This window comes from Oryctolagus cuniculus (genome assembly GCF_964237555.1).
Source record: "Oryctolagus cuniculus chromosome 16 unlocalized genomic scaffold, mOryCun1.1 SUPER_16_unloc_1, whole genome shotgun sequence".
Classification (NCBI taxonomy): Eukaryota; Metazoa; Chordata; class Mammalia; order Lagomorpha; family Leporidae; genus Oryctolagus; species Oryctolagus cuniculus.
Genome location: NW_027208201.1, coordinates 6,387,288 through 6,410,233, shown reverse-complemented (window position 1 = coordinate 6,410,233; position 22,946 = coordinate 6,387,288). Strand labels below are relative to the sequence as shown.

The 22,946-nt window shown below is 40.5% G+C and overlaps 1 protein-coding gene across 1 annotated transcript in view; it reads right to left on the bottom strand.

The window, feature by feature from the left end:
* Positions 1-2,028: 2,028 nt before the first annotated feature.
* Positions 2,029-22,946, bottom strand: part of LOC138847805 (vomeronasal type-2 receptor 116-like) — a 38,154-nt gene continuing 17,236 nt past the window's right edge. Inside the window, exons 2-6 of the mRNA XM_070067618.1 lie at positions 14,204-14,495; positions 12,169-12,975; positions 6,895-7,122; positions 5,572-5,695; positions 2,029-2,942 (exon numbers count right to left, since the gene is read on the bottom strand). Coding sequence (XP_069923719.1) covers positions 2,029-2,942; positions 5,572-5,695; positions 6,895-7,122; positions 12,169-12,975; positions 14,204-14,495 — 2,365 coding nt within the window. The remainder of the gene's footprint in view (positions 2,943-5,571; positions 5,696-6,894; positions 7,123-12,168; positions 12,976-14,203; positions 14,496-22,946) is intronic.

Genomic DNA, 22,946 nt, shown 5'->3' with positions numbered 1-22,946 from the left:
CCCCAAACCATCCCTGCTCCTATTCCCTTTACCACCCCATTCTTCATCAAGATTCATTTTGAATTATCTTTATATACAGAAGATCAACTCTATACTAAGTAAAGAGTTCAACAGTTTGCACACACAGACATGCACACACACAAAGTATAAAGTACTCTTTAAAGACTAATTTTACTGTTAATTCTCATAGTACAATACATTAAGGATGGAGGTCCTACATGGGGAACAAGTGCACAGTGACTCCTATTGTTGATTTAACAATTGATACTCTTATTTATGACATTGGTGATCACCCAAAACATTTGCCATGAGCTGCCAAGGCTATGGAAGCCTCTAGAGTTCACAAACTCTGACCTTATTTAAACAAGGCCATAATCAAAATGGAAGTGCACTACTCCCTTGAGAGAAAGAAAGGAAGGAAGGAAGGAAGGAAGGAAGGAAGGAAGGAAGGAAGAAAGGAAGGGAGGAAGGAAGGAAGGAAGGAAGGAAGGAAGGGAGAAAGGAAGGGAGGAAGGAAGGAAGGAAGGAAGGAACTGAAGGAGATGATTGGTTGCATGATATGAGGTCATGGGAGTTAGAAAATGACTACTAATGCAGAAATTTTTATAGAGTGATAAAGATGCATTCAATCCACAGAGAAGACTATTGCACAAATGTGAACACAGTGTGCACAATCTGAATGTATAAATCCAACTGATTTGAACAATTTAAAAATGTTTCAATTTGGCTGTAAGAATTTCACATCAATCACACAGCATTCTGACCCCATATGCTATTGGAAAAAGAAAAATTAAAACAAGGGAATAACATAACCAGTATTTTGACTGAAGAACATAGTTACTGAGTCATTCACATGTGCAAATCAATATCCCATGTATGTGTGATAAAGATACCATTTCAAAATAGCTCAACAATGAGTATTTATTAAGATTTTTTTGGAAAACAGGGTATACCCACAGTGGAATACTGCATGACCTACCACCTCCTGTATCTAGGAAAGAAATCTCACTTAAATCACAATGCCAACAAATAAATGACAAACATTCAACAGCCAGGGCAAACAGAATGTGAAGCGTGTTAATCAGATGTCTTAGCAAATAAGAACACTTACATTGTCTGCACATTGATAAATAAATAGAAATTAATTCAGTCTCCACCATTTCAGGGATAGCTATTAAATATAAAATAACATTGCTGGGGACAGGCGCAGTGGCTTACTTGGTTAGTCCTCCACCTGCGGCACCAGAATCCCATATGGGCACTGGGTTCTAATCCCAGTTGCTCCTCTTCCAGTCCAGTTCTCTGCTGTGGCCCAGGAGGGCAGTGGAGGATGGCCGAAGTGCTTCAGCCCTGCACCCACATGGGAGACAAAGAAGAAGCACCTGGCTCTTGGCTTTGGATCAGGCTAGCTCCGCCAGTAGCGGCCATTTGTGGGGTGAACCAATGGAAGGATGAACTTTCTCTTGGTCTCTCCCTCTCACTGTCTGTAATTCTACATGTCAAATTAATAAATAAATAATCTTTTTAAAAAATAACCTTGCTGTTGTAGCCTTGATGGCCATCAGAGGTTTCATTTAAAGCATGATTCATTTTTACTCAATTTAAAAATTTCCCTAAACTCCATTACTAACTCTGAGATGTAGAGAAACAGAAGGTTAGTGATAGAAACCAAGAGACCTCCTATTCGATGCTTCACACATCTACACCCCCAATGCTTGTACCTGGGCTGAGGTTACAACCAACAACAGGGAGTCAGACCCTGGATTTTCACATGGGTGCCAGGGCCAAGTTACATGAAGATTCACCACTTCCTTCCGAGGGCCCCCAGGACTCAAAAGTCCAGGTCAGGGGCCAAAACCAGAGCCAGAAATAGATGCCATGAGCTCAGATTGCTAGGCTAAACATCCAACTAACAAGTCATTTATAAAGGAAAAATCCATTTTACTCCTTCATATATCTGGATTGCTACTCAGCCTGCATTCTTGGTCCTAAACCCTGAAAATGTGACAGGAAAACAAGTGGAAATTTTTAGGATCCCTTAGAACTTACTCTTTTCTTTAAGCCTTTCAAAGAATTCCTTTCTGGTCTTAAGAGAATAATGTAGCACTTGGGGAGGAAGATGCAGCCCAAGAGCCCCGCACTGGAGGCCAAGATGGAGAAGACCTCCACGGCCACCATGACCTTCCCCTTGGTGCTGTGGTAGACAGGCAGGAAGGTCACCCAGACACTGCAGAACACCAGCATGCTGAATGTCAGGAACTTGGATTCATTGAACGTGTCAGGCAGGTTCCTGGCTAGGAAAGCCACAGTGAAGCTTGCCAGGGCCAAGGAGCCCAGGTAGCCCAGGACACAGTAGAAGGCAGTGGCTGAACCCTTGTTGCACACCAGGATGATGTGGCCATGCTCAGAGTGTGCATCTGTGTCAATAAAGGGAGGAGAAGTCGCAAGCCAGATACCACAAAGAACCAGTTGGATCAGGAAACAGATAGGAATGACAGAGTTAGAAGCTCCTGATACCAGCAATTGCCTGATAGTTCTTCCAGGTTTTGTAACCTTGAAGGCAAGAATCACAGTGATGGTCTTGGCCAGCACGGTGGAAACAGCCACTGTGAACACAAGGCCAAATACTATTTGCTGGAGGAGGCAGTTGGCTGTGTTGGGACGGCCAAGGAAGAGTAAGGAGCAGAGGAAGCACAGGAGGAGGGCAATGAGTAGGATGTAGCTGAGGGTCCTGTTATTGGCCTTGACGATGGGAGTGTCTTGGTGCTTCACAAAGACCCAGAGGACGGCAGCTGTGAGGACAGAGAAGCACAGAGCCATGCAGGTCAGAGCCATCCCCAGAAATTCCTCAAAGCCTAAGAAGGTCACCAGTTTCGGGAGGCAGTGGTTTCTCTCCAGGTTTGGGTACTCGTGATCTGCACACGGGATGCATTGTTCTGCATCTGTGGGGAAAAGCAAGATTCACGTTTCCATTTCACAATTTGCTCCTTTTTCCCTGTTCAGGAAAAGGGTCATAGTGAGTCCATCCTGCTCTGATGTATACCAAGAAACACTAAAGGATATTTCTACATTCCTGACCAAGGGAGAATGCTTATCTCCTGTGGAAGAAAGTCTTTCAAGGAAGCTCCTTTGCACATGGGGCTCTGTGGTCTCATTCTGTCACTCTGAGTTTTTTTTTTTTTTTAGTGTTTGAATTTCTATAGAATGATGAATTTCCTATATTTCATATGGGCATGAGATTCTTCCAAGCCCTCTTCTCTACAGTCCCCAGTGTCTTTCTCAGGAGGAGCCTTAGATTCACATGGGTTAGAATATTTTTCTGGGGTCATCAGTGTTAAGGTTTTTCTTACTTTTCCTCAGATGTTGACGACGTATATAAATGATATCTGATTCCTGGGACCTCTATAAATTTTTTCAGTACTCTAATTTCCTGCATGGACTCACCTTTTCATTCTTTCCATATAAATATTGTGATACTGTGATTGAATGTAAGAGAATTGTAGCTGGTTGTCTTTCTGAGGTAATATAGCCATAGGTGGTATTTTCATGATGTCACTGAAACACACTCTTGTTAACCTGAAAGCATGGCTTTTTCACCTTTTTAGCTCATGTGAACACCACATTGGGCACCACATTGTCTCACTTGAAGTAATGCACTTCTGCTGCTACAGCATGAGAAAAGTCATTAAATACAGGCCAGTTGGTGAATATGTTTCTTTTAATCAAATGTCCATTAAACAAACAAAAATAGGGTCAGTGTTGTGGCATGACAGGTAAAGCCACGACCTGCAATGCCAGCATCCCATATGACATTGTTTTGTGTTCCAGTTGATCAATTTCCAATCCAGCTCCCTGGAAATAACCTAGAAAAAGCAGCAGAAGGTGGTCCAAGTAATTGGGACACCCACAGCCATCTGGACAACCCAAATGAAGCTCCTGGCTCCTGGCTTCTGCCTGGCCCAGCCTGGGCCATTCTTTTCCTCTGGGGCATGAGCAATTACATTGAGGCTCTCTCTCTTTCTCTCCTGTTCTCTGAATCTTTGATTTTCAAATAAAATAAATCTTTTTTAAAAAAGCAAAAGAATGGTATTAGTAGGACTACACTTGCAGTAAGAGTCCTACTCTGTTTTTATCCTTGGTGTTCATGCAAGAATACAAGCTTCAGGGACTGAAGTTGTGATGTAGGAGGAAAAGCCACAGCCTGGGATGATGGCATCCCATACAGGCACCAGTTCATGTCCTGGCTGCTCCTCTTTTAAACCAACTCCGTGCAAATGTGCCTGGAAAACCATCATAGGAAGGCCAAATACTTGTGCCTCTGCAAAACCTGGAAGAAGCTCTTGGTTTCTGGCTTTGGCCAGGCCCAGTTCAGACCATTACAGCTATCTGGGGAATGAATCTACCTGATGGAAGATCTTCTCTGTCAGTTTTCTCCCTCTCTGTTATGCTCTCCCTCTCTCTGTAACTGACATTGAAATGAAGAAATAAACATATTTGTGAAAAAAAAGAAAGAGAATATAAGCATCTATAAAAATTTGAGGAATTCTCTCCTAAAATTCTTTTCAAGGTGTACCCTTTACTTTTTATAGAATATGTAGGTGCTTCTGGCATCTGGCTCAGAGATGCACTAGACACACATATGCAAATGTACATTTTACAATGGGTCAGTGTATGACACATTAATTTTCTTTTTTCACTAAATTACTGCATGTTGATTATTTTCACAAAACTTAAAGTCTTTTTTTGTTATCATCTTTTTACTGGAAACTATATAACTTGTTTGAAGTAACTGAAATGAAAACAATTCTAGAGCTAAGATTATGTGAACTGAAATATCCTTTCAGAAGAATTCAAATTATTATAAATATATTTATTATACATTGAATAGTGAAACTATTTACCAATGAGACTTAGTACATTTTCACATTTCTCAAAACAATTGGCTTTGATATTTAACATTGCTTAAATGTTGGCCTTTTGCAAAGGATTTTGGGTTACTCAGTTGGATCATTTTTAGGATGCTGTATCTCTATATTCACCTTGTTTGTTCTCTTACTAAATTATATACATTCAAAGGACAAAGTGGTGGCATTCGTTATGTGTACTGCACACCATGCACAATGTCAAAGATGTAACACAGAAAATAATACAGTATTCCCATCACAATTCATGTGAAGTAGAACCCTGCTCATCAGTTGTGTATGGAAAAGTTTTGATTTCAAGCCCTTTAGAAATCCAAAGGGAGCCTTAACAAACACAAATATTATATTTCTTGTTTAGACATTAGGTCTCAGAATGAGACAGTCTCCTCCAGCACCAGATGGGAAAGAAGGATGCCAGATAGAATCAGTGTCAGAGTAGAACTAGAGAGGATGAGCATCACCAGACAACAGCTTACACATAATGAGATGGTGATAGTGAGCATACAACAACGGCATGGAAAGAGTGAGTGAAGGTGTGCATGGAGAACAATAGGGCACTCTGATCCCAATACAAATACTCTTGGTTTCCTTTATATCAAGAGAGAGTTCAGAGACTGGAGTCCTCATAGGTCAGTTCTAGGGTTTTTACCTGTATGATTGGAAATGTCTCTCTCTGGACAAACAACACAAGTATAGCAACAAACAGGTCTTCCTTCCTGTGGTATTTTCCTGAATCCTGGACCACACCTCTGGCTACACAAAGACTGAGGAGTCTGAGGGGGGAAGAGAAGTGATGGTCATTGTTTTATATGTCATTAGGCACTGTGATAGGATGACTCTATTTGCCTCATCACCCCCAAGGTCATCACTATGCCCTCCCTGATCTGTATCTCCTTGATTTTACCTAGACATCCAATTTGGAGTTTCTATGATTCTCATCCCTGGTTTATCAGCTGTCTAGCAAATATTATGAGGTACCTGATCACTTTAATTTCATTCATAACCACATCTATGCTAAGCATTTCTTTCTTTCTTGAATTGCTTCCTGTGAAATCTTTTCCATTCAGCTTTTAATGTGGTAATTATTTTGAGAATGTGTATGTCTGAGACTACTTTACATGCTTCTTTGCTTGATTGAGTAGATTTTACATGCCAGAAAAAATATCAAAAAATCAAAATGACTAGGTACAGTTCTGAATAACTACCTAGGAAAAGACAAGCCCACACAGAAATGGTGAGGAATGTTATAAACCATGGATTGTGCATTGATCTACTTCTGGACTTCTAGACCCAGGGAGAGCAACAATTCTAGATTACCAAAGATTTGTAATATAATGTACAGCAGCTATATAAAACAATAACAAAATTGTCTGGAGTATTTAAACAGCACAATAATGATAAAATTTTTTATCACAGCTAAGAGGTGCTATTCAGAAGAAAAACCAAACTGATTGGCAAACACAATGAAAATATAGAAAATGGGAATAGTTTCTACAAATACATGATGGATAAGTCCACTCATAATTTATTTGTATTCATACTGCATCAAAACATAATATTGACTCTCACCATATGATTAAAATATCACTATGCTTATAAATATATATCTAATACATGAAGTTTTTTCACGTTATATAAATAAAAAAGTTGAAATAAAATTTTGGAATTTGTGTAGACGTGCATTTAGTAATTTTATGTCTACATATTGATCTCTATCTCTATTCCTTAACATTGCTCTTTCTAGTCACTCAACCTTTGGATGCATAAATATGCCCAGAATAAAAACAACAGTATCTAATACAAATGTGCACTTCTAATACACACTGGCTCATATATGTGTAAGCAATACCATATCTTTTGGAGCCAAGATGTGAAATGGGAACTGAATGCTTATTTAAAGTCTCACACATAATATCCTCTCAGACTCTCCTCAGACCCTCTGTAGGTATCCAATATTCCCATGAATTCACACCTCCATGAATGCAACAGGCCATTCTATCATTTCTTCATTGAGGACCAAGCTTTGATCATGTTCACTCTCAGAGGAAAACTCCCCGATTTTAATCAGCAACCGAAATCCAGCAGGAAAGTTCACAATGTTGTGGATATCGTAGTGTGCCATATGGAATCTCGTTTCATGGAAGGAAACATCCTCCCCAGCACTGTTGGTAAATTGGATTTCCCTCAGAAGTGGATGAAGCTGGAGGGGAGGCACAATTGAAAAGGGAGAGAACATTCAGATTAGAGGTGGGAGGTGCACATGTACTGAGAAATCCTTGTCTCCCCTCCTCTCTATTTTCAGAGAGTCTATTTGGTGGAGGCTGACTTTGTCTGAATGGTCCCCACATTGTGGGTTCAAGTAATGAGAATTCTGCCTCTTCCCTATTAGAATGATGGGGAGTATCTGAATCCAAACAGAGAAATCACAGGATGTGTCCCACAGGGTGGCTGACCAAGAACGATTGGTTAGAGGTTTAGGAAAGCTCATCTTAGTTCTTCCACATGAGAACAACATGGCTTTATATGTGAAATACCTTGATTGTTGTGATGGTTGATGGTTGTGATGGTTCTACACTTCTAAAAGTTTAACCCATTCCCCCAAAAAGAATGATATCTGTTCTTTGGCAAAATAATGGATGCAACTGGATACCATTATTCATTGTGAAATGTACTAATTCCATAAAGAAAATAGCATATAGTTTTTTTGGTAATAGGTACTACATAATATAGAATGGAAAAAAATCCACAATGTATAAAAATGAAACTGACATCTCTGGGTTTGATTTGATTTGTTTATGACCCATGTGTAAATTCCTGTGTAGCTGTGGTATTTCTACTTTTCACTTCTGGAACATTATGATTTGTGTGGTATTAAACCCTACTTTTCACTTCTGGAACATTATGATTTGTGTGGTATTAAACCTGTGATTAAAAGTTAATTGAAATTAAAAGGAAATTAGTAAAGGAATTAGAGGGGATTAAGATATGAAAGGAAAAAACAATGGTTATCTTCTTAGAATTGTATCAATGAGCCAGCACTGAGGCTCAATAGGCTAATCCTCTGCCTGTGGTGCCGGCACACTGGGTTCTAGTCCCGGTTTGGGTGCCAGATTCTGTCCTGGTTGCTCCTCTTCCAGTCTAGCTCTCTGATGTGGCCCGGGAGTGCAGTGGAGGATGGCTTAAGTCCTTAGGCCCTGCATCCCCATGGGAGACCAAGAGAAGCACCTGGCTCCTGGCTTTGGATCAGCACAGCGCGCCAGCTGCAGCAGCCATTGGAGGGTGAACCAATGGCAAAAGGAAGACCTTTCTCTCTGACTCTCACTGTCCACTCTGCCTGTCAAAAAAAAAAAAAAAAACAAACAGAATTGTATCAATGAAATACATGAAATCTGTTCTTTTATATCAGTAAATTTCTCTTTAATTTAACAAATTTTAAGCTGACCTTGTGGTGCAGCAGGTGAAGCCACTGTGCACAGTGCCCAGCAACCCTTTGAGTGCTGGTTCAAATTCCAGCTGTTCTACCGCTGATTCAGCTTTCTGCTAATGTTCCTGGGAAAGCAGCAGATTAGGGTCCAAGAGCTTGGGCCCCTGCACTCACATGGGAGACATGGTTGAAGCTCCTACATCCTGGCTTGGCTTGGCCTAGTCCTGGTCCTTGCAACCAGTGGGGAGTGAATCAACAGATGCAAAATCTGCCTTCTCTTTCTTTCTCTGTCTCCCTCTCGCACAGTAACTTGGTTAAACGAATTAGAAATCCAAGCATAATTTTTCTTAATAAACATTTTGGAAAGTCTGCTTGTACATCCCTGGCTGAACCTGATAGTTCTAAACTTTAAAAATGTGTATGTTTTGTATGTGCAGGTCCATTTGTATAGCAATTTCACCTCAGTGGATTTTAACAGTAATATGCAAGATTTTTATTTGACTCTCTGCACTTTGACTTTTTTGTTGAGAATACAGGTACCTTTTGAGATGATAGGGGAAATGTTTTATAACCAAAAAGATAATTAAGAATACCCTGATGGTAGTTATGATCTGAACAGTGTGTACTAGCCCTTACTTTCTGAGTCTCCTGATGCCTTTGTGGGATGACCAATTCTTTAAACAACCATCATCATGTCTTCACTAACGTGAACCAAGAACTTCATAAATAACAATAATCTTATCTTTGTAAACATTCTTGGCCAATATACTTACTTTTCTAATTAGGAGGCTACCAAATCACAGCTGATATGTCAATTACTATTGTACATGAACACAGAAGTTACATAGACAAGTAAACATGCAGATGTCCATTTACATATATATATATATAGTATAGATTATATGTATTTCTTCTGTGAGACATTAAATTTATTTGATTTACTAAATAATTTGATCAGTATATTTTCCTGTACATGCATGGAGACGTTCCTAATTGTGTTCTACAATGGGTATTAGATTTATGTGAGCCAGAGTTAAAATCCAGACAAATCCATGTATATCCCAGTGGGTGTACCCTGTGCTTATGTGCATGCTTAGTGATCTTGTATATAATAATAGGTTCACAGCCCCTCCTGACTGCTTGTGTCAGGTTTTCTGTATGACATCACTTCCTGGGTTAGAGTCATTTTATGATATAACGTTGACCCCACTTCTTCTATTTTTTTTTTTTTTGTTTACAGGCAGAGTGGACAGTGAGATAGAGAGAGAGACAGAGAGAGAGAGAAAGGTCTTCCTTTTGCCATTGGTTCACCCTCCAATGGCTGCTGTGGCCAGGGCACTGCAGCCAGTGCACCGCACCTATCCGAAGGCAGGAGCCAGGAGCCAGGTGCTTCTCCTGGTCTCCCATGGGGTGCAGGGCCCAAGCACTTGGGCCATCCTCCACTGCACTCCCGGGCCACAGCAGAGAGCTGGCCTGGAAGAGGGGCAACCGGGACAGAATCCGGCGCCCCGACCGGGACTAGAACCCCGTGTGCCAGCGCCGCCAGGCGTAGGATCAGCCTATTGAGCTGCGGCACCGGCGCCATTGACCCCACTTCTATTTTCCCCAACAGCATCTCACAGAGGGCATGGGCTACAGCGTACAGCATTATAGAGGAGATATCTGCTGTGGGAAACACCATAGTCCATATTTCCTGGCTTTGCAATCATTCCAAAAGAAAATATAGTTTTGATCATTACCTTCTTCCTAGTCCTTGTAATGAGCTGTATTAAGATATTTTGCAGCATTTCATTGTACAGTGAGAAACATTATTCTTCTATGATCTGTCATTATAGAGTCTGAATTGAAAATGTTACGTGGAGCTAAATTCACTCCTTAGAGAAAGGACAGTCTCTGCAACAAATGCAGACATTTGGATTTCCACATGAGGAGATTTGAAATCTGATTGCTACCTTACACCCTATACAAATATTAATTCATCATTTTTCAAGGATCTAAGCCTAAAACCAAAAACCATCAAACTACAAAGGCAAGCACTGGGGAATCACTGCAGGACATGTGCATAATTACTTGGATAAGACCCCAAAAATACAGGCAATAAAGGTGACAATAGACACATGGGATTACAAAAGACACATTCATCAAAGTGAAGATACAACTTACAGAATGGGAGAAAATATTTGTAAAATATTCATCTGATAAAGTACTAATCTCCAGATTGTAGAGGGAGTTCAAGAAACTTAACAACCACATTAACAACATTCCTAGTAAGGAATGAACTTGGGCCGGTGCAGTGGTCCAGCAGGTTAATACCCTGGCCTGAAGCGCCAGCATCACAAATGGCATTGATTGGAGACCTGGCTGCTCCACTTCCAATCCAGCTCTTGTTATGGCCCGGGAAAGCAGTAGAAGATGGCCCAAGTCCCTGGGCCCCTGCACCGCATGGAAAACTCAGAAGAAGCTCCTGACTCCTGGCTTTGGATTGGCACAGCTCCGGCCATTGCAGACAACCAGAGAGTGAACCATCGGATTGAAGATGTCTCTCTCTCTCTCTCTCTCTCTCTCTCTCTCTCTCTCTCTGCCTCTCCTCTCTCTGTGTAACTCTGACTTTAAAATAAATAAATGAATCTTTAAAAAAAAGAAATGAACCAAAGACATGAATGGGCATTTTTCAAAGGATGAAATACAAATGGCTAAGAGAAACATGAAAAGATGCTCAGGCCACTAACCATTAGGAAAGTGCCAATAAAAACTACTGTGAGATTTCACTCCACCCCACGTAACATGAATATTATCTAAAATGTGAAAAATAACAAAGCCTGGAGAGGATCTGGAAAATAAGTACCTCAATAAATTGTGATGGAAAAGATTGTAAGCTGGTACAACCATAATGGAAGATAGTAGAGTGATTATCAGAAAACCAATACTAGTTGTACCATATGGTCCAGCTGTCCACACCTGGGAATGTATTCAAAGGAAATGAAATCAGCACATGAAGTAATCACCTATACTCCCATGTTTATAGCAGCTCAATGCACATTAGCTAAGATGTGCAATCATCTAGATGTCCATCAACTGATGACTGGATGAGGAAATGTGACATATACACATACATATATACATACATGTACATATATATAATACATGCACATATACATATATATATATACATGTATAGTGGAATATTATTCAACCATAAGAAAGAATACTTGAGATTTAAAATCAGAGATCATTACAGTAAATTATATAAGCCAGACCTAAAAAATATCAGTTTTTGTCTTATTTGTGCTAGTTAATATATAGAGTATAAAAATGTGTGGATGTCATATCATTGGCTATATAATATTAATATTGCTTCACTGTATCATATCATGTTAATGACAATATTCTCCTCTTTCACATGTTAAAAAAATTGAGTTCACATGTTAAAAAAATTGAGTTGGGGATACTGAGCTCCTTTGGGATACTAGTAATGCTATGCACTGAATTTGGGTGTTGATTATGAGTGTGATACAACAACAAAAACTCATTTATCTGTAGATTATGTGCATTTCTTGGTATATATACTGTCTTTAAATATTTTCAACATGTTCCATAGCAGAAAATGTTTTTTAAAATGTTCAAGAAGAGATAACAAATCCTCCACACACAGATAACTATTACAGATGTATCTATGCCCAGTCTGTTGTGAAAGAACCCACTCTCCATTATACCTGATCATGGCAATCTCAACATGAAAACATGTACATGTGGACTTGCAATAAAAATACCTGAGGATGCCAGCAGGTGTTCAATGCATGTCCTGTTCAAGGAGATGTTTACCTGCCATGGAAGAATCCTAGGTTGAGCTGCATCTGCTGGAGATCCCTTTTCTATTTGCTCTGAAAGCATCTTATGGAGGGCATGGGCCACTGCATACACAGCATTGTAGATGAAATAGCTGGAGTCAGATATGGTCAGCATGTCAATGTGTCCCGGGAAAAACTCAAAAGAAGCATTTGGTGGGCAGACTCCAATTGTTCCACAAAGTGACCCAGGAGGTAAGCAGTGAAAAGCATGAAGCCATAGTTGACTGAGGAAGAAATCTTCTGGGTAGTGGGAAGGGTCCACTGTCTTGACAAAATGTTTGAGGCCAGGGATTTCTCCCTTGTAATGTGAAAATGAGAAGCCTCCATGGAAAGAGTGCAGCATCTGTTGTGTCTCGAGCAGAACAATCTCCCACTTTGCAGCCATGATCCACACCTTCCCCAGGGTTAAATAGTATTTGCTTAGAATTTCCATGGTGTAGAGACTCCTCACATCACCATATAGAATATGCACATTTGCTGATAAAATTCGGATCTCCGCTAGGAAAGATATTTCAGTTTTTTTATACCTTTTCTTAGTGTCAGGGAGCTTTATTGCATAGGCCAAGCAGACATCTTTCTTTACCATCTCGGCTAAAATATCTTGAAGGAACTGCTCTCCTTTCAGATCATTAGATACAAAGATCGCCACCCAAATCCAGCCAAAATGGAGCAGCAATGAGAGCATTCCACAGATCAGAGAGTTGTCACTAGTGCCCATCTGATAGAGCGATGGAAACTTGTCTCTCTCACTTAGCATGGGATCATAGGGGCCATAAGTGATCTGAATAGAAAGAAAACAATCATTATTTAAGTTTTGCAGGTAAAGAAGGCCAATTTCTACCATCTGGGCTTAGAGAAATCCATGCTTCAATGCCTATTGCTTTCAGGAGGAGAAATGCATATCCTCATTTATAGCATGAAAGAATATGTATAAGATACCTGTGTATCTTCATATTCATCCAAAGGAAGAAGAGAGCAAGGATTTTGGACAAGGACATTGGACTTTCTCACTTCTCACCACATGTCACATGTGGGGAGCAGCCCACACTGCAACTGGTGTTAAATGTTACCTCTGAGACAAACAACCCCTTACTCTGTTAATCACTTCATAGTTTGAATTTCATTTATTTTCACAGCATAACCTAAATTGCCATGAATAATTCATTCACCTACCATCTCTGAGTTTTGGTAAAGTTGCTTTTCAGACCAGAATCTTCCTAAGCTATTCCAGTCTAGCTTGAAGTTATTTTGCACAGATTGCTACCTGTTTGAAGTGGTGTCCTTTAAGAATGCTGGAAATGCAGACCCTTGGATGCAGCTGGTCAAATTATGTACTTGGTTCCTGAAACCATTTTTGAGATTTTAATTTAGTGCTGGTCCCTCATTCTCAACACAGACAGCAGCAGCACCATAGTGGGTATTTGGTGACTAAACTAGTGAATGTGTGTACACTGTCTGCCTCTCTTTGTTTCTCAGTCTATCAAACACACTTTAAGATTAAATCACTGTGTTGACATGGAAAGTGACCTGGGAGCCCTGTGAAAGAATCTGCCGAATGTGATGAATTCAGGATTGGGATGAAGTCAGGATTGGGATAGGGAGAGGGTGAATCTCACCTAAATGCAACTCAGCACCAAACACTCTTTGATGAACTTTGGGACTGTCATGGTCCTCTGTGTGCTCCAAATGAAAGCACAGGCTAGTGATTTATATACACATGTCTAACATGGAGTCATCATAGGACATGTCTGTGCTGTGGGTATTTCCTGTGAATAGTCAACAATCAACATTCACAGCAGGTGGGGATGGATACATTGGCCCAAGCTGGATCTGGGGGGAGGCTCTCAGCTTCCACTGCTCCTTCCCTTTCTCACAGCCAAAAGAGATCTCCAGAATCTCTTTCAACTAACAGTGTATATGTCATGTGGCTTCCAATGACCCTTGCTTCAGGTATGGCAGATCTGGTGGCAGATGGAAATATTTCTCACCAGTATTCACAACCCATTTACCTGTGGGGTTTTGTACAGCTCCAACATCGTTCCAATTTCAGCCGAAAATGCTGATGTGGTTCCAGCAATGATGGCAACTGTCTTGCCTTGTGTCTGGCAGGTGTAGTTAGGGATGAGATAATGCTTTCCAGTCAGCCAGTGCAGAGTGCTCCTCAAGGTGAACTGGCCACTGGTAACAGAATTGTAGAGCTGGAAACCCAGGGTCAGGTTGGGGAGGAGCTGGGGGTCCTTATTGATCTCCTGGATGGCAAAGCAGAAGGCCAGCACGTATTGGTAGTTCTTCCACAGCCACCTAAAGAGTGGAGCAGGGTCAGAGAGAAGGGAGAGACCATGGAATTCAGATCAACAACACAGCCATGCCCTGAAGCAGCAATGGCCAGACTCAGGCTGCCACTCAGTGGTGCCTCAGCTCTGGCACGTGGAAGAGGTCTGAGTGAAGTCTCAAGGGTTCTAGAAGATCATGGAATGGCCATTGGACTCCTCTGAAGCAAACTTTGTCCATGATCACATTCACCTTCCCGAACCCTTCAGGAAAGCCTTGATGTGTCCCAACATGGGATTATACTTCTACTTAGGGATGGAAAGCAAGAGACAAGCATCTCTCTTTTCAGTAACTTCTAAAATAGTTGAACACCATCTGGCTTGTCAGTTACCCAAGTGTTTTTCAACATCTCTAATCTATTCACCAAAGCCATTTTTGTGAACCCTTTCTGTAATTTTCCACTTATTATACCAACACTCACAGAAGCATTTTCATTCAAATATATGTTCCTTGAAAATGAGCATTTTATTAAGAAGGTCAAATTGTTAGAATATTTACAAGGTTCACTTTATTTTTATTCACTGTTTTCTTCATTCACTGAAATCTCTTTTAACATTTCACATTTTATTCTTTAACATTCTCTGCATGTTTCTATAAAGCTTAAGCAAAATTATGAGTTCTTGGGATTTAGTAATGGCTCTCAAATATTAGCTATCCTAGAGTGTTATGAATGTTTTCTTTTCACACAATGGATACCTTTGCTCCTCTTCTTGGAAATTTTTTTCCTTATTTTTACAATTCATCCATAATTTGAATGTCAAGAAATACATACTTGTCAATAGTTTATGTGGAATTTCATAAATTTATGCAATTGTCTGTTGTTTAGGTGCATTGATTCATGTGTTTGAATGTTGAGCTTTATAGATTGTCATTTCAATATGTTAAATTCATGAAATATGTTTATGCAATTTCTAAAATGCAATGTTTGATTTAAGGTTAGTACATTTATTCTCAAGATTCATACAATTTTGTATTATTATTACATACAGAATTTGAAACTTTTTTTTACCTAAAATAGTCAAATTTTGTTCTATTCAATGAATGGTTGATTCAAAAAGTTTTTTATTTCATAAACAGGGCTTACTTGTTATACACTAAGTAGACCCATCAAAAAATATGACACTGAAGACTGTTCCATACTTACTTTTACTTATTTGAATGGAAGTTAGGAGCATTAAATTGAAATGTTTCTTGCTGATATCAATAGAGTGAATACAAAATGTCCATTTCTCACTCTGCAGTAGTGGAGAGCAAGCAGAAAATGGAAAGGGAAGGTTGTGAAAAGCAAAAGAACAGAAGGAACTCCAGCCCTCTCTTATCTGCATTCCTGCAACTTCTGTATATTTATTCTTTAGAATTCTCAAGCACAATTAAACATTCACAGATACAAGCACAAGTACAATCTGACAGTCCGAAGCACAGTTGACACATAACTCAATGTTGGACTTACCAATTAACTGCCATCTTATCCACTGGCCTGGATAAAAAAGATAACTGGATCATGTCTGATTCTGGTTCCAGGAAGTAAAGGGGGAAAAACCCACCCAGTACCAGGTCTCCATCTCTGTAGACACTTGGTCTCATGGAATTATAACAGTTCCTGGGAGGTATGTCCTGTGAACTGTATAAAGGATTCAGGAGTAGGTTGACAAAAATCACTGAAAACAGCATGTCAAGTGAACCCACTGTAAAGTTAAAGGCCCAAATCTCTGTTGATATTAGCAGAAAATGGTCTGGATTATGTCTTCTATCTCAGTTCTCTGAGGAACTGCAGGGAGAATAGAGCTCTGTGTACGGCAAAGCTGATCCCAGTATAGCTATATGCACTAAACCTGTAGACAGTGTGTGCTAGTCTATTGAGTCACACAGGGACACAACCAAAATCACAAGAAAGACATTTCAAAGGGAGTCACAGGGCTGAGGCCTTGCCTTAATGTCCCTGTGATCAGATCAACTCTGGTTTCTATATATTTACTTTGTTTCATTTCTGCCCCAATCAGGAACTCATAGCATCACCCCACCCTGAGGCTATGCACCTGCTACTCTCCATTAAGGAGAAAAACTGCTTTGGAAAAACATGCTTTGGACTCTCATTCCTCCCTAGGGCATTGCTGCGACAGAGCTGTGTAAACTTTCATGCACACGGGCCAAGAGTTGTTAGGTTCGTCTAGTATTTTCATGGTTTTGGCAATTGTAGAAATAATTAGTGTTGGAATAAAAAAAAATACTCAGTTTCATCATGTCAAATAATTCTTTATCAAGAAGGTGAAGGGTCACATTCACCACTTATGACCCTATATGTACCTCAGGAATGCTCTTCATGGCTGTGCCTAATATCTCTCCCAGGCCTGTAGTACTTTAATGGAGAAACAGTCTTCATGAATTGCAAATAAGTATATCCAGAGAAGGGCAGTAGTTCATTCCTGCGTTTACACTTATATATAATCTTATGTAATCTAATTGTGTTCAATATGCTTCAAAATACAGTAAAGTTTTGCACCATATAATTAAGCCCTTCAGAATGTATATAGGAATATATACAGCACCTGTGTTTTGCGTGTGTGTGTGTGTGTGTCTGCGTGCTTCTTTTATCTTAAATTGCTTCTAACCCATGTGTTAGCTTTGTTCCTAATTTTCTCTCAGCTGCTGATAGAAAGTTGTGCATTTGCTGATGACATGTGTGAGGAACATTGTATTGTATGCATACATGTGAAATGAGAATTCAATGCATATTTAAAATTTCACATATCATCTCCTCCCACCTCTCTCTGTTTCTAATTCTTCTCATAGAATGACACCTCCTTGAATGCAGGAGGCCATTCTATCATCTCTGCATTTTGATGACCAAGCCTTGGTCATGTACACTCTTGCAGGAAAACTCTCCAATTTTAGCCAGCAACCCAAGACCCAGAGGAAAATACACACACTCTGGATATCATGATATGCCATACAGTGCTGTGATCATAGGAGGATTCTTCATCCCCAGTAATGTTTGCAAATGGGCTTTTCCTTGGAAGTTGTTGAAGCTGAAGGACAGGCATAATTGGAAAGAGAGAGAGCCATCAGATGAGAAGTGGGAGGTGGATGTGTACTCAGCAGTCCTCATTTTTCCTCAATCTCCCTATCCTCAATGTTTCTTTTTGGTTGAAATTAGTTTTTTTGTTTGATTTTTGTGGCCACCATGTCATAGGTTCAAATGACGAGAAGTGTCTTTCCATGAACCCTCCTAATGAAATGGGAATTTTCTTAACACAATCAAGAGAGGTGTATGATGTATTTCAAGGGTGGCTAGGGTATGGGCTCTTTGCAACTCATCCCAAAGATTTGGTTCTATCTTTATGAAAGCTATATCTAGTTCTTCAATAACATATGCAAACATGGGTTTACAGGTCCCTATGATTTTTGTGTAGGTCACACATATAGTGGTAGGTTTATTTTAAAATTCTATGTAAGTACAGTAAATGAAATTCTAGCTCAATTTTGGTTCAACAAATACAAATCTATCCATAGACTTTTCAGAAGTAAAAAAAAGAAATTAGATGGTGTAATAAGCTCTGAGTTTTTTACATATGGATATTTGCCTTTTTCCTAGACTTTAATCTCTTCAACTAATTTAATCTGTATGTCCCATGAGTTACTAAATCTATTCTACATATGTGTGATGGATTCAGATAATGTAGAATAAAATCCAGACAAATCCATGTTGCTGTGGATTCGTTCTGAGAGGAGTGCGGTGGGGGCAAGAGGCGCAGAGTCACCACACAGACACCAGTGGTTGGGTGAAAACAGGCCAGAGGTGAGCAGCCTGCAGACTCATTTATTTCAGTTGTTACAGCAGCTTATATAGCCAAGGCAGCCAATCTGGTCAAGGGGTGGTTTATGCCCTAACCAATCAGCCTGTTGCCAGACAGGCTCCATTGCCAGGTGGGTTTTGAAGCCATTCCTGAGTAACTGACACTCACTTGCCAGTGGCCATCTTGACATGGCCTTCTTATTCCACCACATTTCCCCCTTTTTGTTTATTTTTGAGCAATGGGAGACATGATCCTTGAAAATACCATTGTTGACCCTTTCCATGTGGTCTCCCTAGGTGGCTGCGCCTCTCTTAGGTTGTCCCCAGGGGATCTTACCCATCATTGACTAATCAGCCCTCAAAATGGGAGACCACAGGAGTGCTTGCTCAGATGGGGGTAGGAATGAGGAACAATGGTAATCAGGAATGGCATGACCACACACAGGCTGTGGGCCATTTGAGTGGCTGACCTGAGCTAAGTGGGGTATAAAGCAGCAGCAGATGTAGCTGTGGGCAGGGTAGGATGATAGGGCATCAGCTTTACAATCAGTGCCAGGTGCATCTGCTAACAAGGCAGATTCTCAATTGCTCAGCTGGTTCTGGTTGACTATCAGTTGCAGCCTTGATGTTTCTGCTGGTACCCCAAAAGGCTGTCTCTCATTCTCTGGAAAGACACAAGCATATCCTCAGCCCTTTGTTAGCAGAGGGTGTTGTCCCTTCCATTCTCCAGTCAGTGAGTCTTTCCACCTAACCACAGGGGCTGGGGTCTGGGATGGAGAGGATCCCCGGTGTTTATAAGCTGGGATGACCCTTTGGGAATCAAAGTAATCAAAAGTAAGAAAATTGGGCATGTTATGAGGGCTAGTGGAGGGCTCTATGTGTCCCTTTTCCAATTGTTCCTGTACCAATTCTCTAAGGTTGCCAAATTTGGATTGTAATATTGGCTACTGCTCTACCTAGATGTTTCCTGTTTTTTCTCATTCAATGGGGATTGGGCCTGGCTTTTGTATGAGGTGAGGAGTGTGTTCTATGGGGGTGAATCTTACTTGTAGGCTTTCCATCAAAGCTGTTGGCTCATGGAGATTTGTGATCCACAGTAAGAACCACTTGCATTTGTGAGAGAACATCTCTCCCCCATAAGGTCATGGAAACCTCAGCAATTAGTGGAAAGATGGTTCCTGTATCTCCACAGTCATCTCACCAAGTTACAGGCATGATGACCTGATCAGCCAATTTTAATCCTCCAATGCCTTGGAGGTTGGGCCAAGGGAATTTTCTTCCAATGGTGCATTTTCCTTGCATTCCTAGCTTTTAAGACAGTGGAATCCACCCCCATATCAATTAAACCCAAAAAGGCAATATCATCAAAGTATAGGGTCAATTTTTGCCTCAGATTGAAGATGGGCATCGACCAGTTAATGGTGGTGGAACTCCCACTTACCTGCTGGGCCGAAGGTTGCCCCACTGGGAGTTTAAAGGCTTGGTCTTGCAATATCTTTCCCAGTGAAAGCCTTTTTAAAATCTGGAACACAGTGTTTTGGGCTTGCCCTGTCAGTAGTTGGGCAGTTTTGCTGTAGGTGCCCTGTTTCCTGACATCCCCAACAAATTGGAGGATAATTAGACTTCCTTGTGTTCAGTATGTTAATGGATGCAGTTAGGGATTATACAGTGTATCAACAGGGTTTACCTCCTTTTTAGCTACTATCCAATGAAGAAAGGCTTTCATTACAGACAGGGGCAATTGCAACATTTGCCTCTTTGGTAGCACCTTCCCAAGCTAATTATTTGACCAAGTTGTCTTGATCAGGACCAAGTGGCAATCTTTTCTGTACTGCCTCCAAGACTCTGGTGAGGAAATCAGGGAACGATTTGCCTGGGCCTTGAACTAGGTTTCTAAAGAGCTGACTATAATTAGGAAGATTTATAGTTTATGGCTCTAAGTGCCAAATCTCTAACCTGATCAAAATAGGCACCTACTCCAATGCGGGCCTGTTCACGAGGATATATGTAGGTGCCATGTCCTGTCAGCATATCAAAGGTTACTGCAATTCCATAGGCAGCATTATTCCTTGCCACAGTTACAGCCTCTTCCTTTCCACTGTAAGGACTATGGTCTTGACAAACATGCTTTGAGCAGTGTAACCCAGTCAAAATGAGTTTGAATGTTCATTGCCCATTGTGTGAGCATCTGTTCAAAAGAGGGAGAGTTGGGACCTGACTCTTGAGAAGGCTTCTTTAGCATAGTAAGGTCATTTACTGGCATTAGAATCCAGGCCCTGAATTCTGTGTCTGTTTCTAAATTAACAGCAAACATGCAGGTGGGATGGATTCTAGCAGCTGCCCTGAGAGCCTGGGGTGCCTGGGGACTGCCACAAATGTGGGGATACTCACTGGGTACAGATGGGATGACTTCACAAGGGTTATTGCTTTGAGGTCATCTAAGTTCATCCCATGGGTATTTGGGGAGTGGCTGACTAGGCATTGCTGTGTTGTCTGCTGTCATGTCATTTTCACTGTCAGAGTTCTCTCCCCAAGTCATCAATTGTTGCCTGTGAGGCAGAGGCCTGGAGTGACAGGCTCTTATAATTCACAGATTCATTATGTTTGGTAATCTGTGTGGGTTTCTGACAGGGAGTACCATTCCCATGTTTGAGCACTTAAGAGTGGCATGCCATGCCAACTCTAGACAAAGGAAAGAAACCCACAGCACTGCTGCCAAAACAAAACAATTCCTAGCACCTCAGTGGCTGATGGCATTATGCAGGGGGTTCCCTATATTAGACAGACAGTGATGTATCAGATCATATGTATGTCCTGTGCTTAGTGGGGGACTTCTTTGACTCATTAGGTCAAGGCCATCTGCCCAAATGGTGTCTCCAAAGTGTCACCTCTCTTGAGTGAGGGAAGAAGACTTGGTTCCAAATTCGGGGATGAGCAATCCCTTATATGAATTTGCTAGATGGATTCACTGCTGAATTGTACCAGATATTTAAAGAGGAAATAATTCCATTTTTTCCCAAACTTCAAAACAATTGAAAGAGAGGGAATCCTCCCAAATTCTTTATATGAAGCCAAAATCACCTTAATCCCTAAGCCAGAAAAAGATGCAGCATTGAAAGAATATTACAGACCAATATCCCTGATGAACATAGACACAAAAATCCTCAATAAAATTCTGGCCAATAGAATGCAACAACACATCAGAAAGATCATCCACCCAGACCAAGTGGGATTTATCTCTGGTATGCAGGGATGGTTCAGTGTTCGCAAATCAATCAATGTGATACACCGCATTAACAACCTGCAGAAGAAAAACCATATGATTATCTCAATAGATGCAGAGAAAGCATTTAATAAAATACAACACCCTTTCATGATGAAAACTCTAAGAAAACTGGGTATAGAACATTCCTCAATACAATCAAAGCAATTTATGAAAAACCCATGGCCGGCATCCTATTGAATGGGAAAAAGTTGGAAGCATTTCCACTGAGATCTGGTACCAGACAGGGATGCCCACTCTCACCACTGCTATTCAATATAGTTCTGGAAGTTTTAGCCAGAGCCATTAGGCAAGAAAAAGAAATTAAAGGGATATAAATTAGGAGGGAAGAAGTCAAACTATCCCTCTTTGCAGATGATATGATTCTTCACTTAGGGGATCCAAAGAACTCTACTAAGAGACTATTGGAACTCATAGAAGAGTTTGGCAAAGTAGCAGGATATAAATCAATGCACAAAAATCAACAGTCTTTGTATACGCGGGCAATGCCACAACTGGGAAAGAACTTCTAAGATCAATCCAGTTCACAATAGCCACAAAAACAATCAAATACCTTGGAATAAACTTAACCAAGGACGTTAAAGATCTCTATGATGAGAATTGCAAAACCTTAAGAAAGAAATACAAGAAGATACCAAAAAATGGAAAAATCTCCCATGCTCATGGATTGGAAGAATCAATATCATCAAAATGTCCATTCTCCCAAAAGCAATTTATAGATTCAATGCAATACCAATCAAAATACCGAATACATTCTTCTCAGATCTGGAAAAACTGGTGCTGAAATTCATATGGAGACACAGGAGACCTCAAATAGCTAAAGCAATCTTGTACAACAAAAACAAAGCCGGAGGCATAACAATACCAGATTTCAAGACATACTACAGAGAAGTTATAGTCAAAAGAGCATGGTACTGGTACAGAAACAGGTGGATAGACCAATGGAACAGAATAGAAACACCAGAAATCAATCCAAACATCTACAGTCAACTCATATTTGATCAAGGGTCCAAAACCAAACCCTGGAGTAAGGACAGTCTATTCAATAAATGGTGCTGGGAAAATTGGATTTCCATGTGCAGAAGCATGAAGCAAGACCCCTATCTTACACTTTACACAAAAATCTAATCAACATGGATTAAAGATATAAATCAACAACCCGACATCTTCAAATTATTACAGAACATTGGAGAAAACCTCCAAGATATGGGCACAGTCAAAGATTTCTTAGAATAGACCCCAGAAGCACAGGTAGTCAAAGCCAGAATTAACAATTGGGATAACATCAAATTAAGAGTTTCCGTACAGCAAAAGAAACAGTCAGGAAAGTGAAGAGGCAAATGAC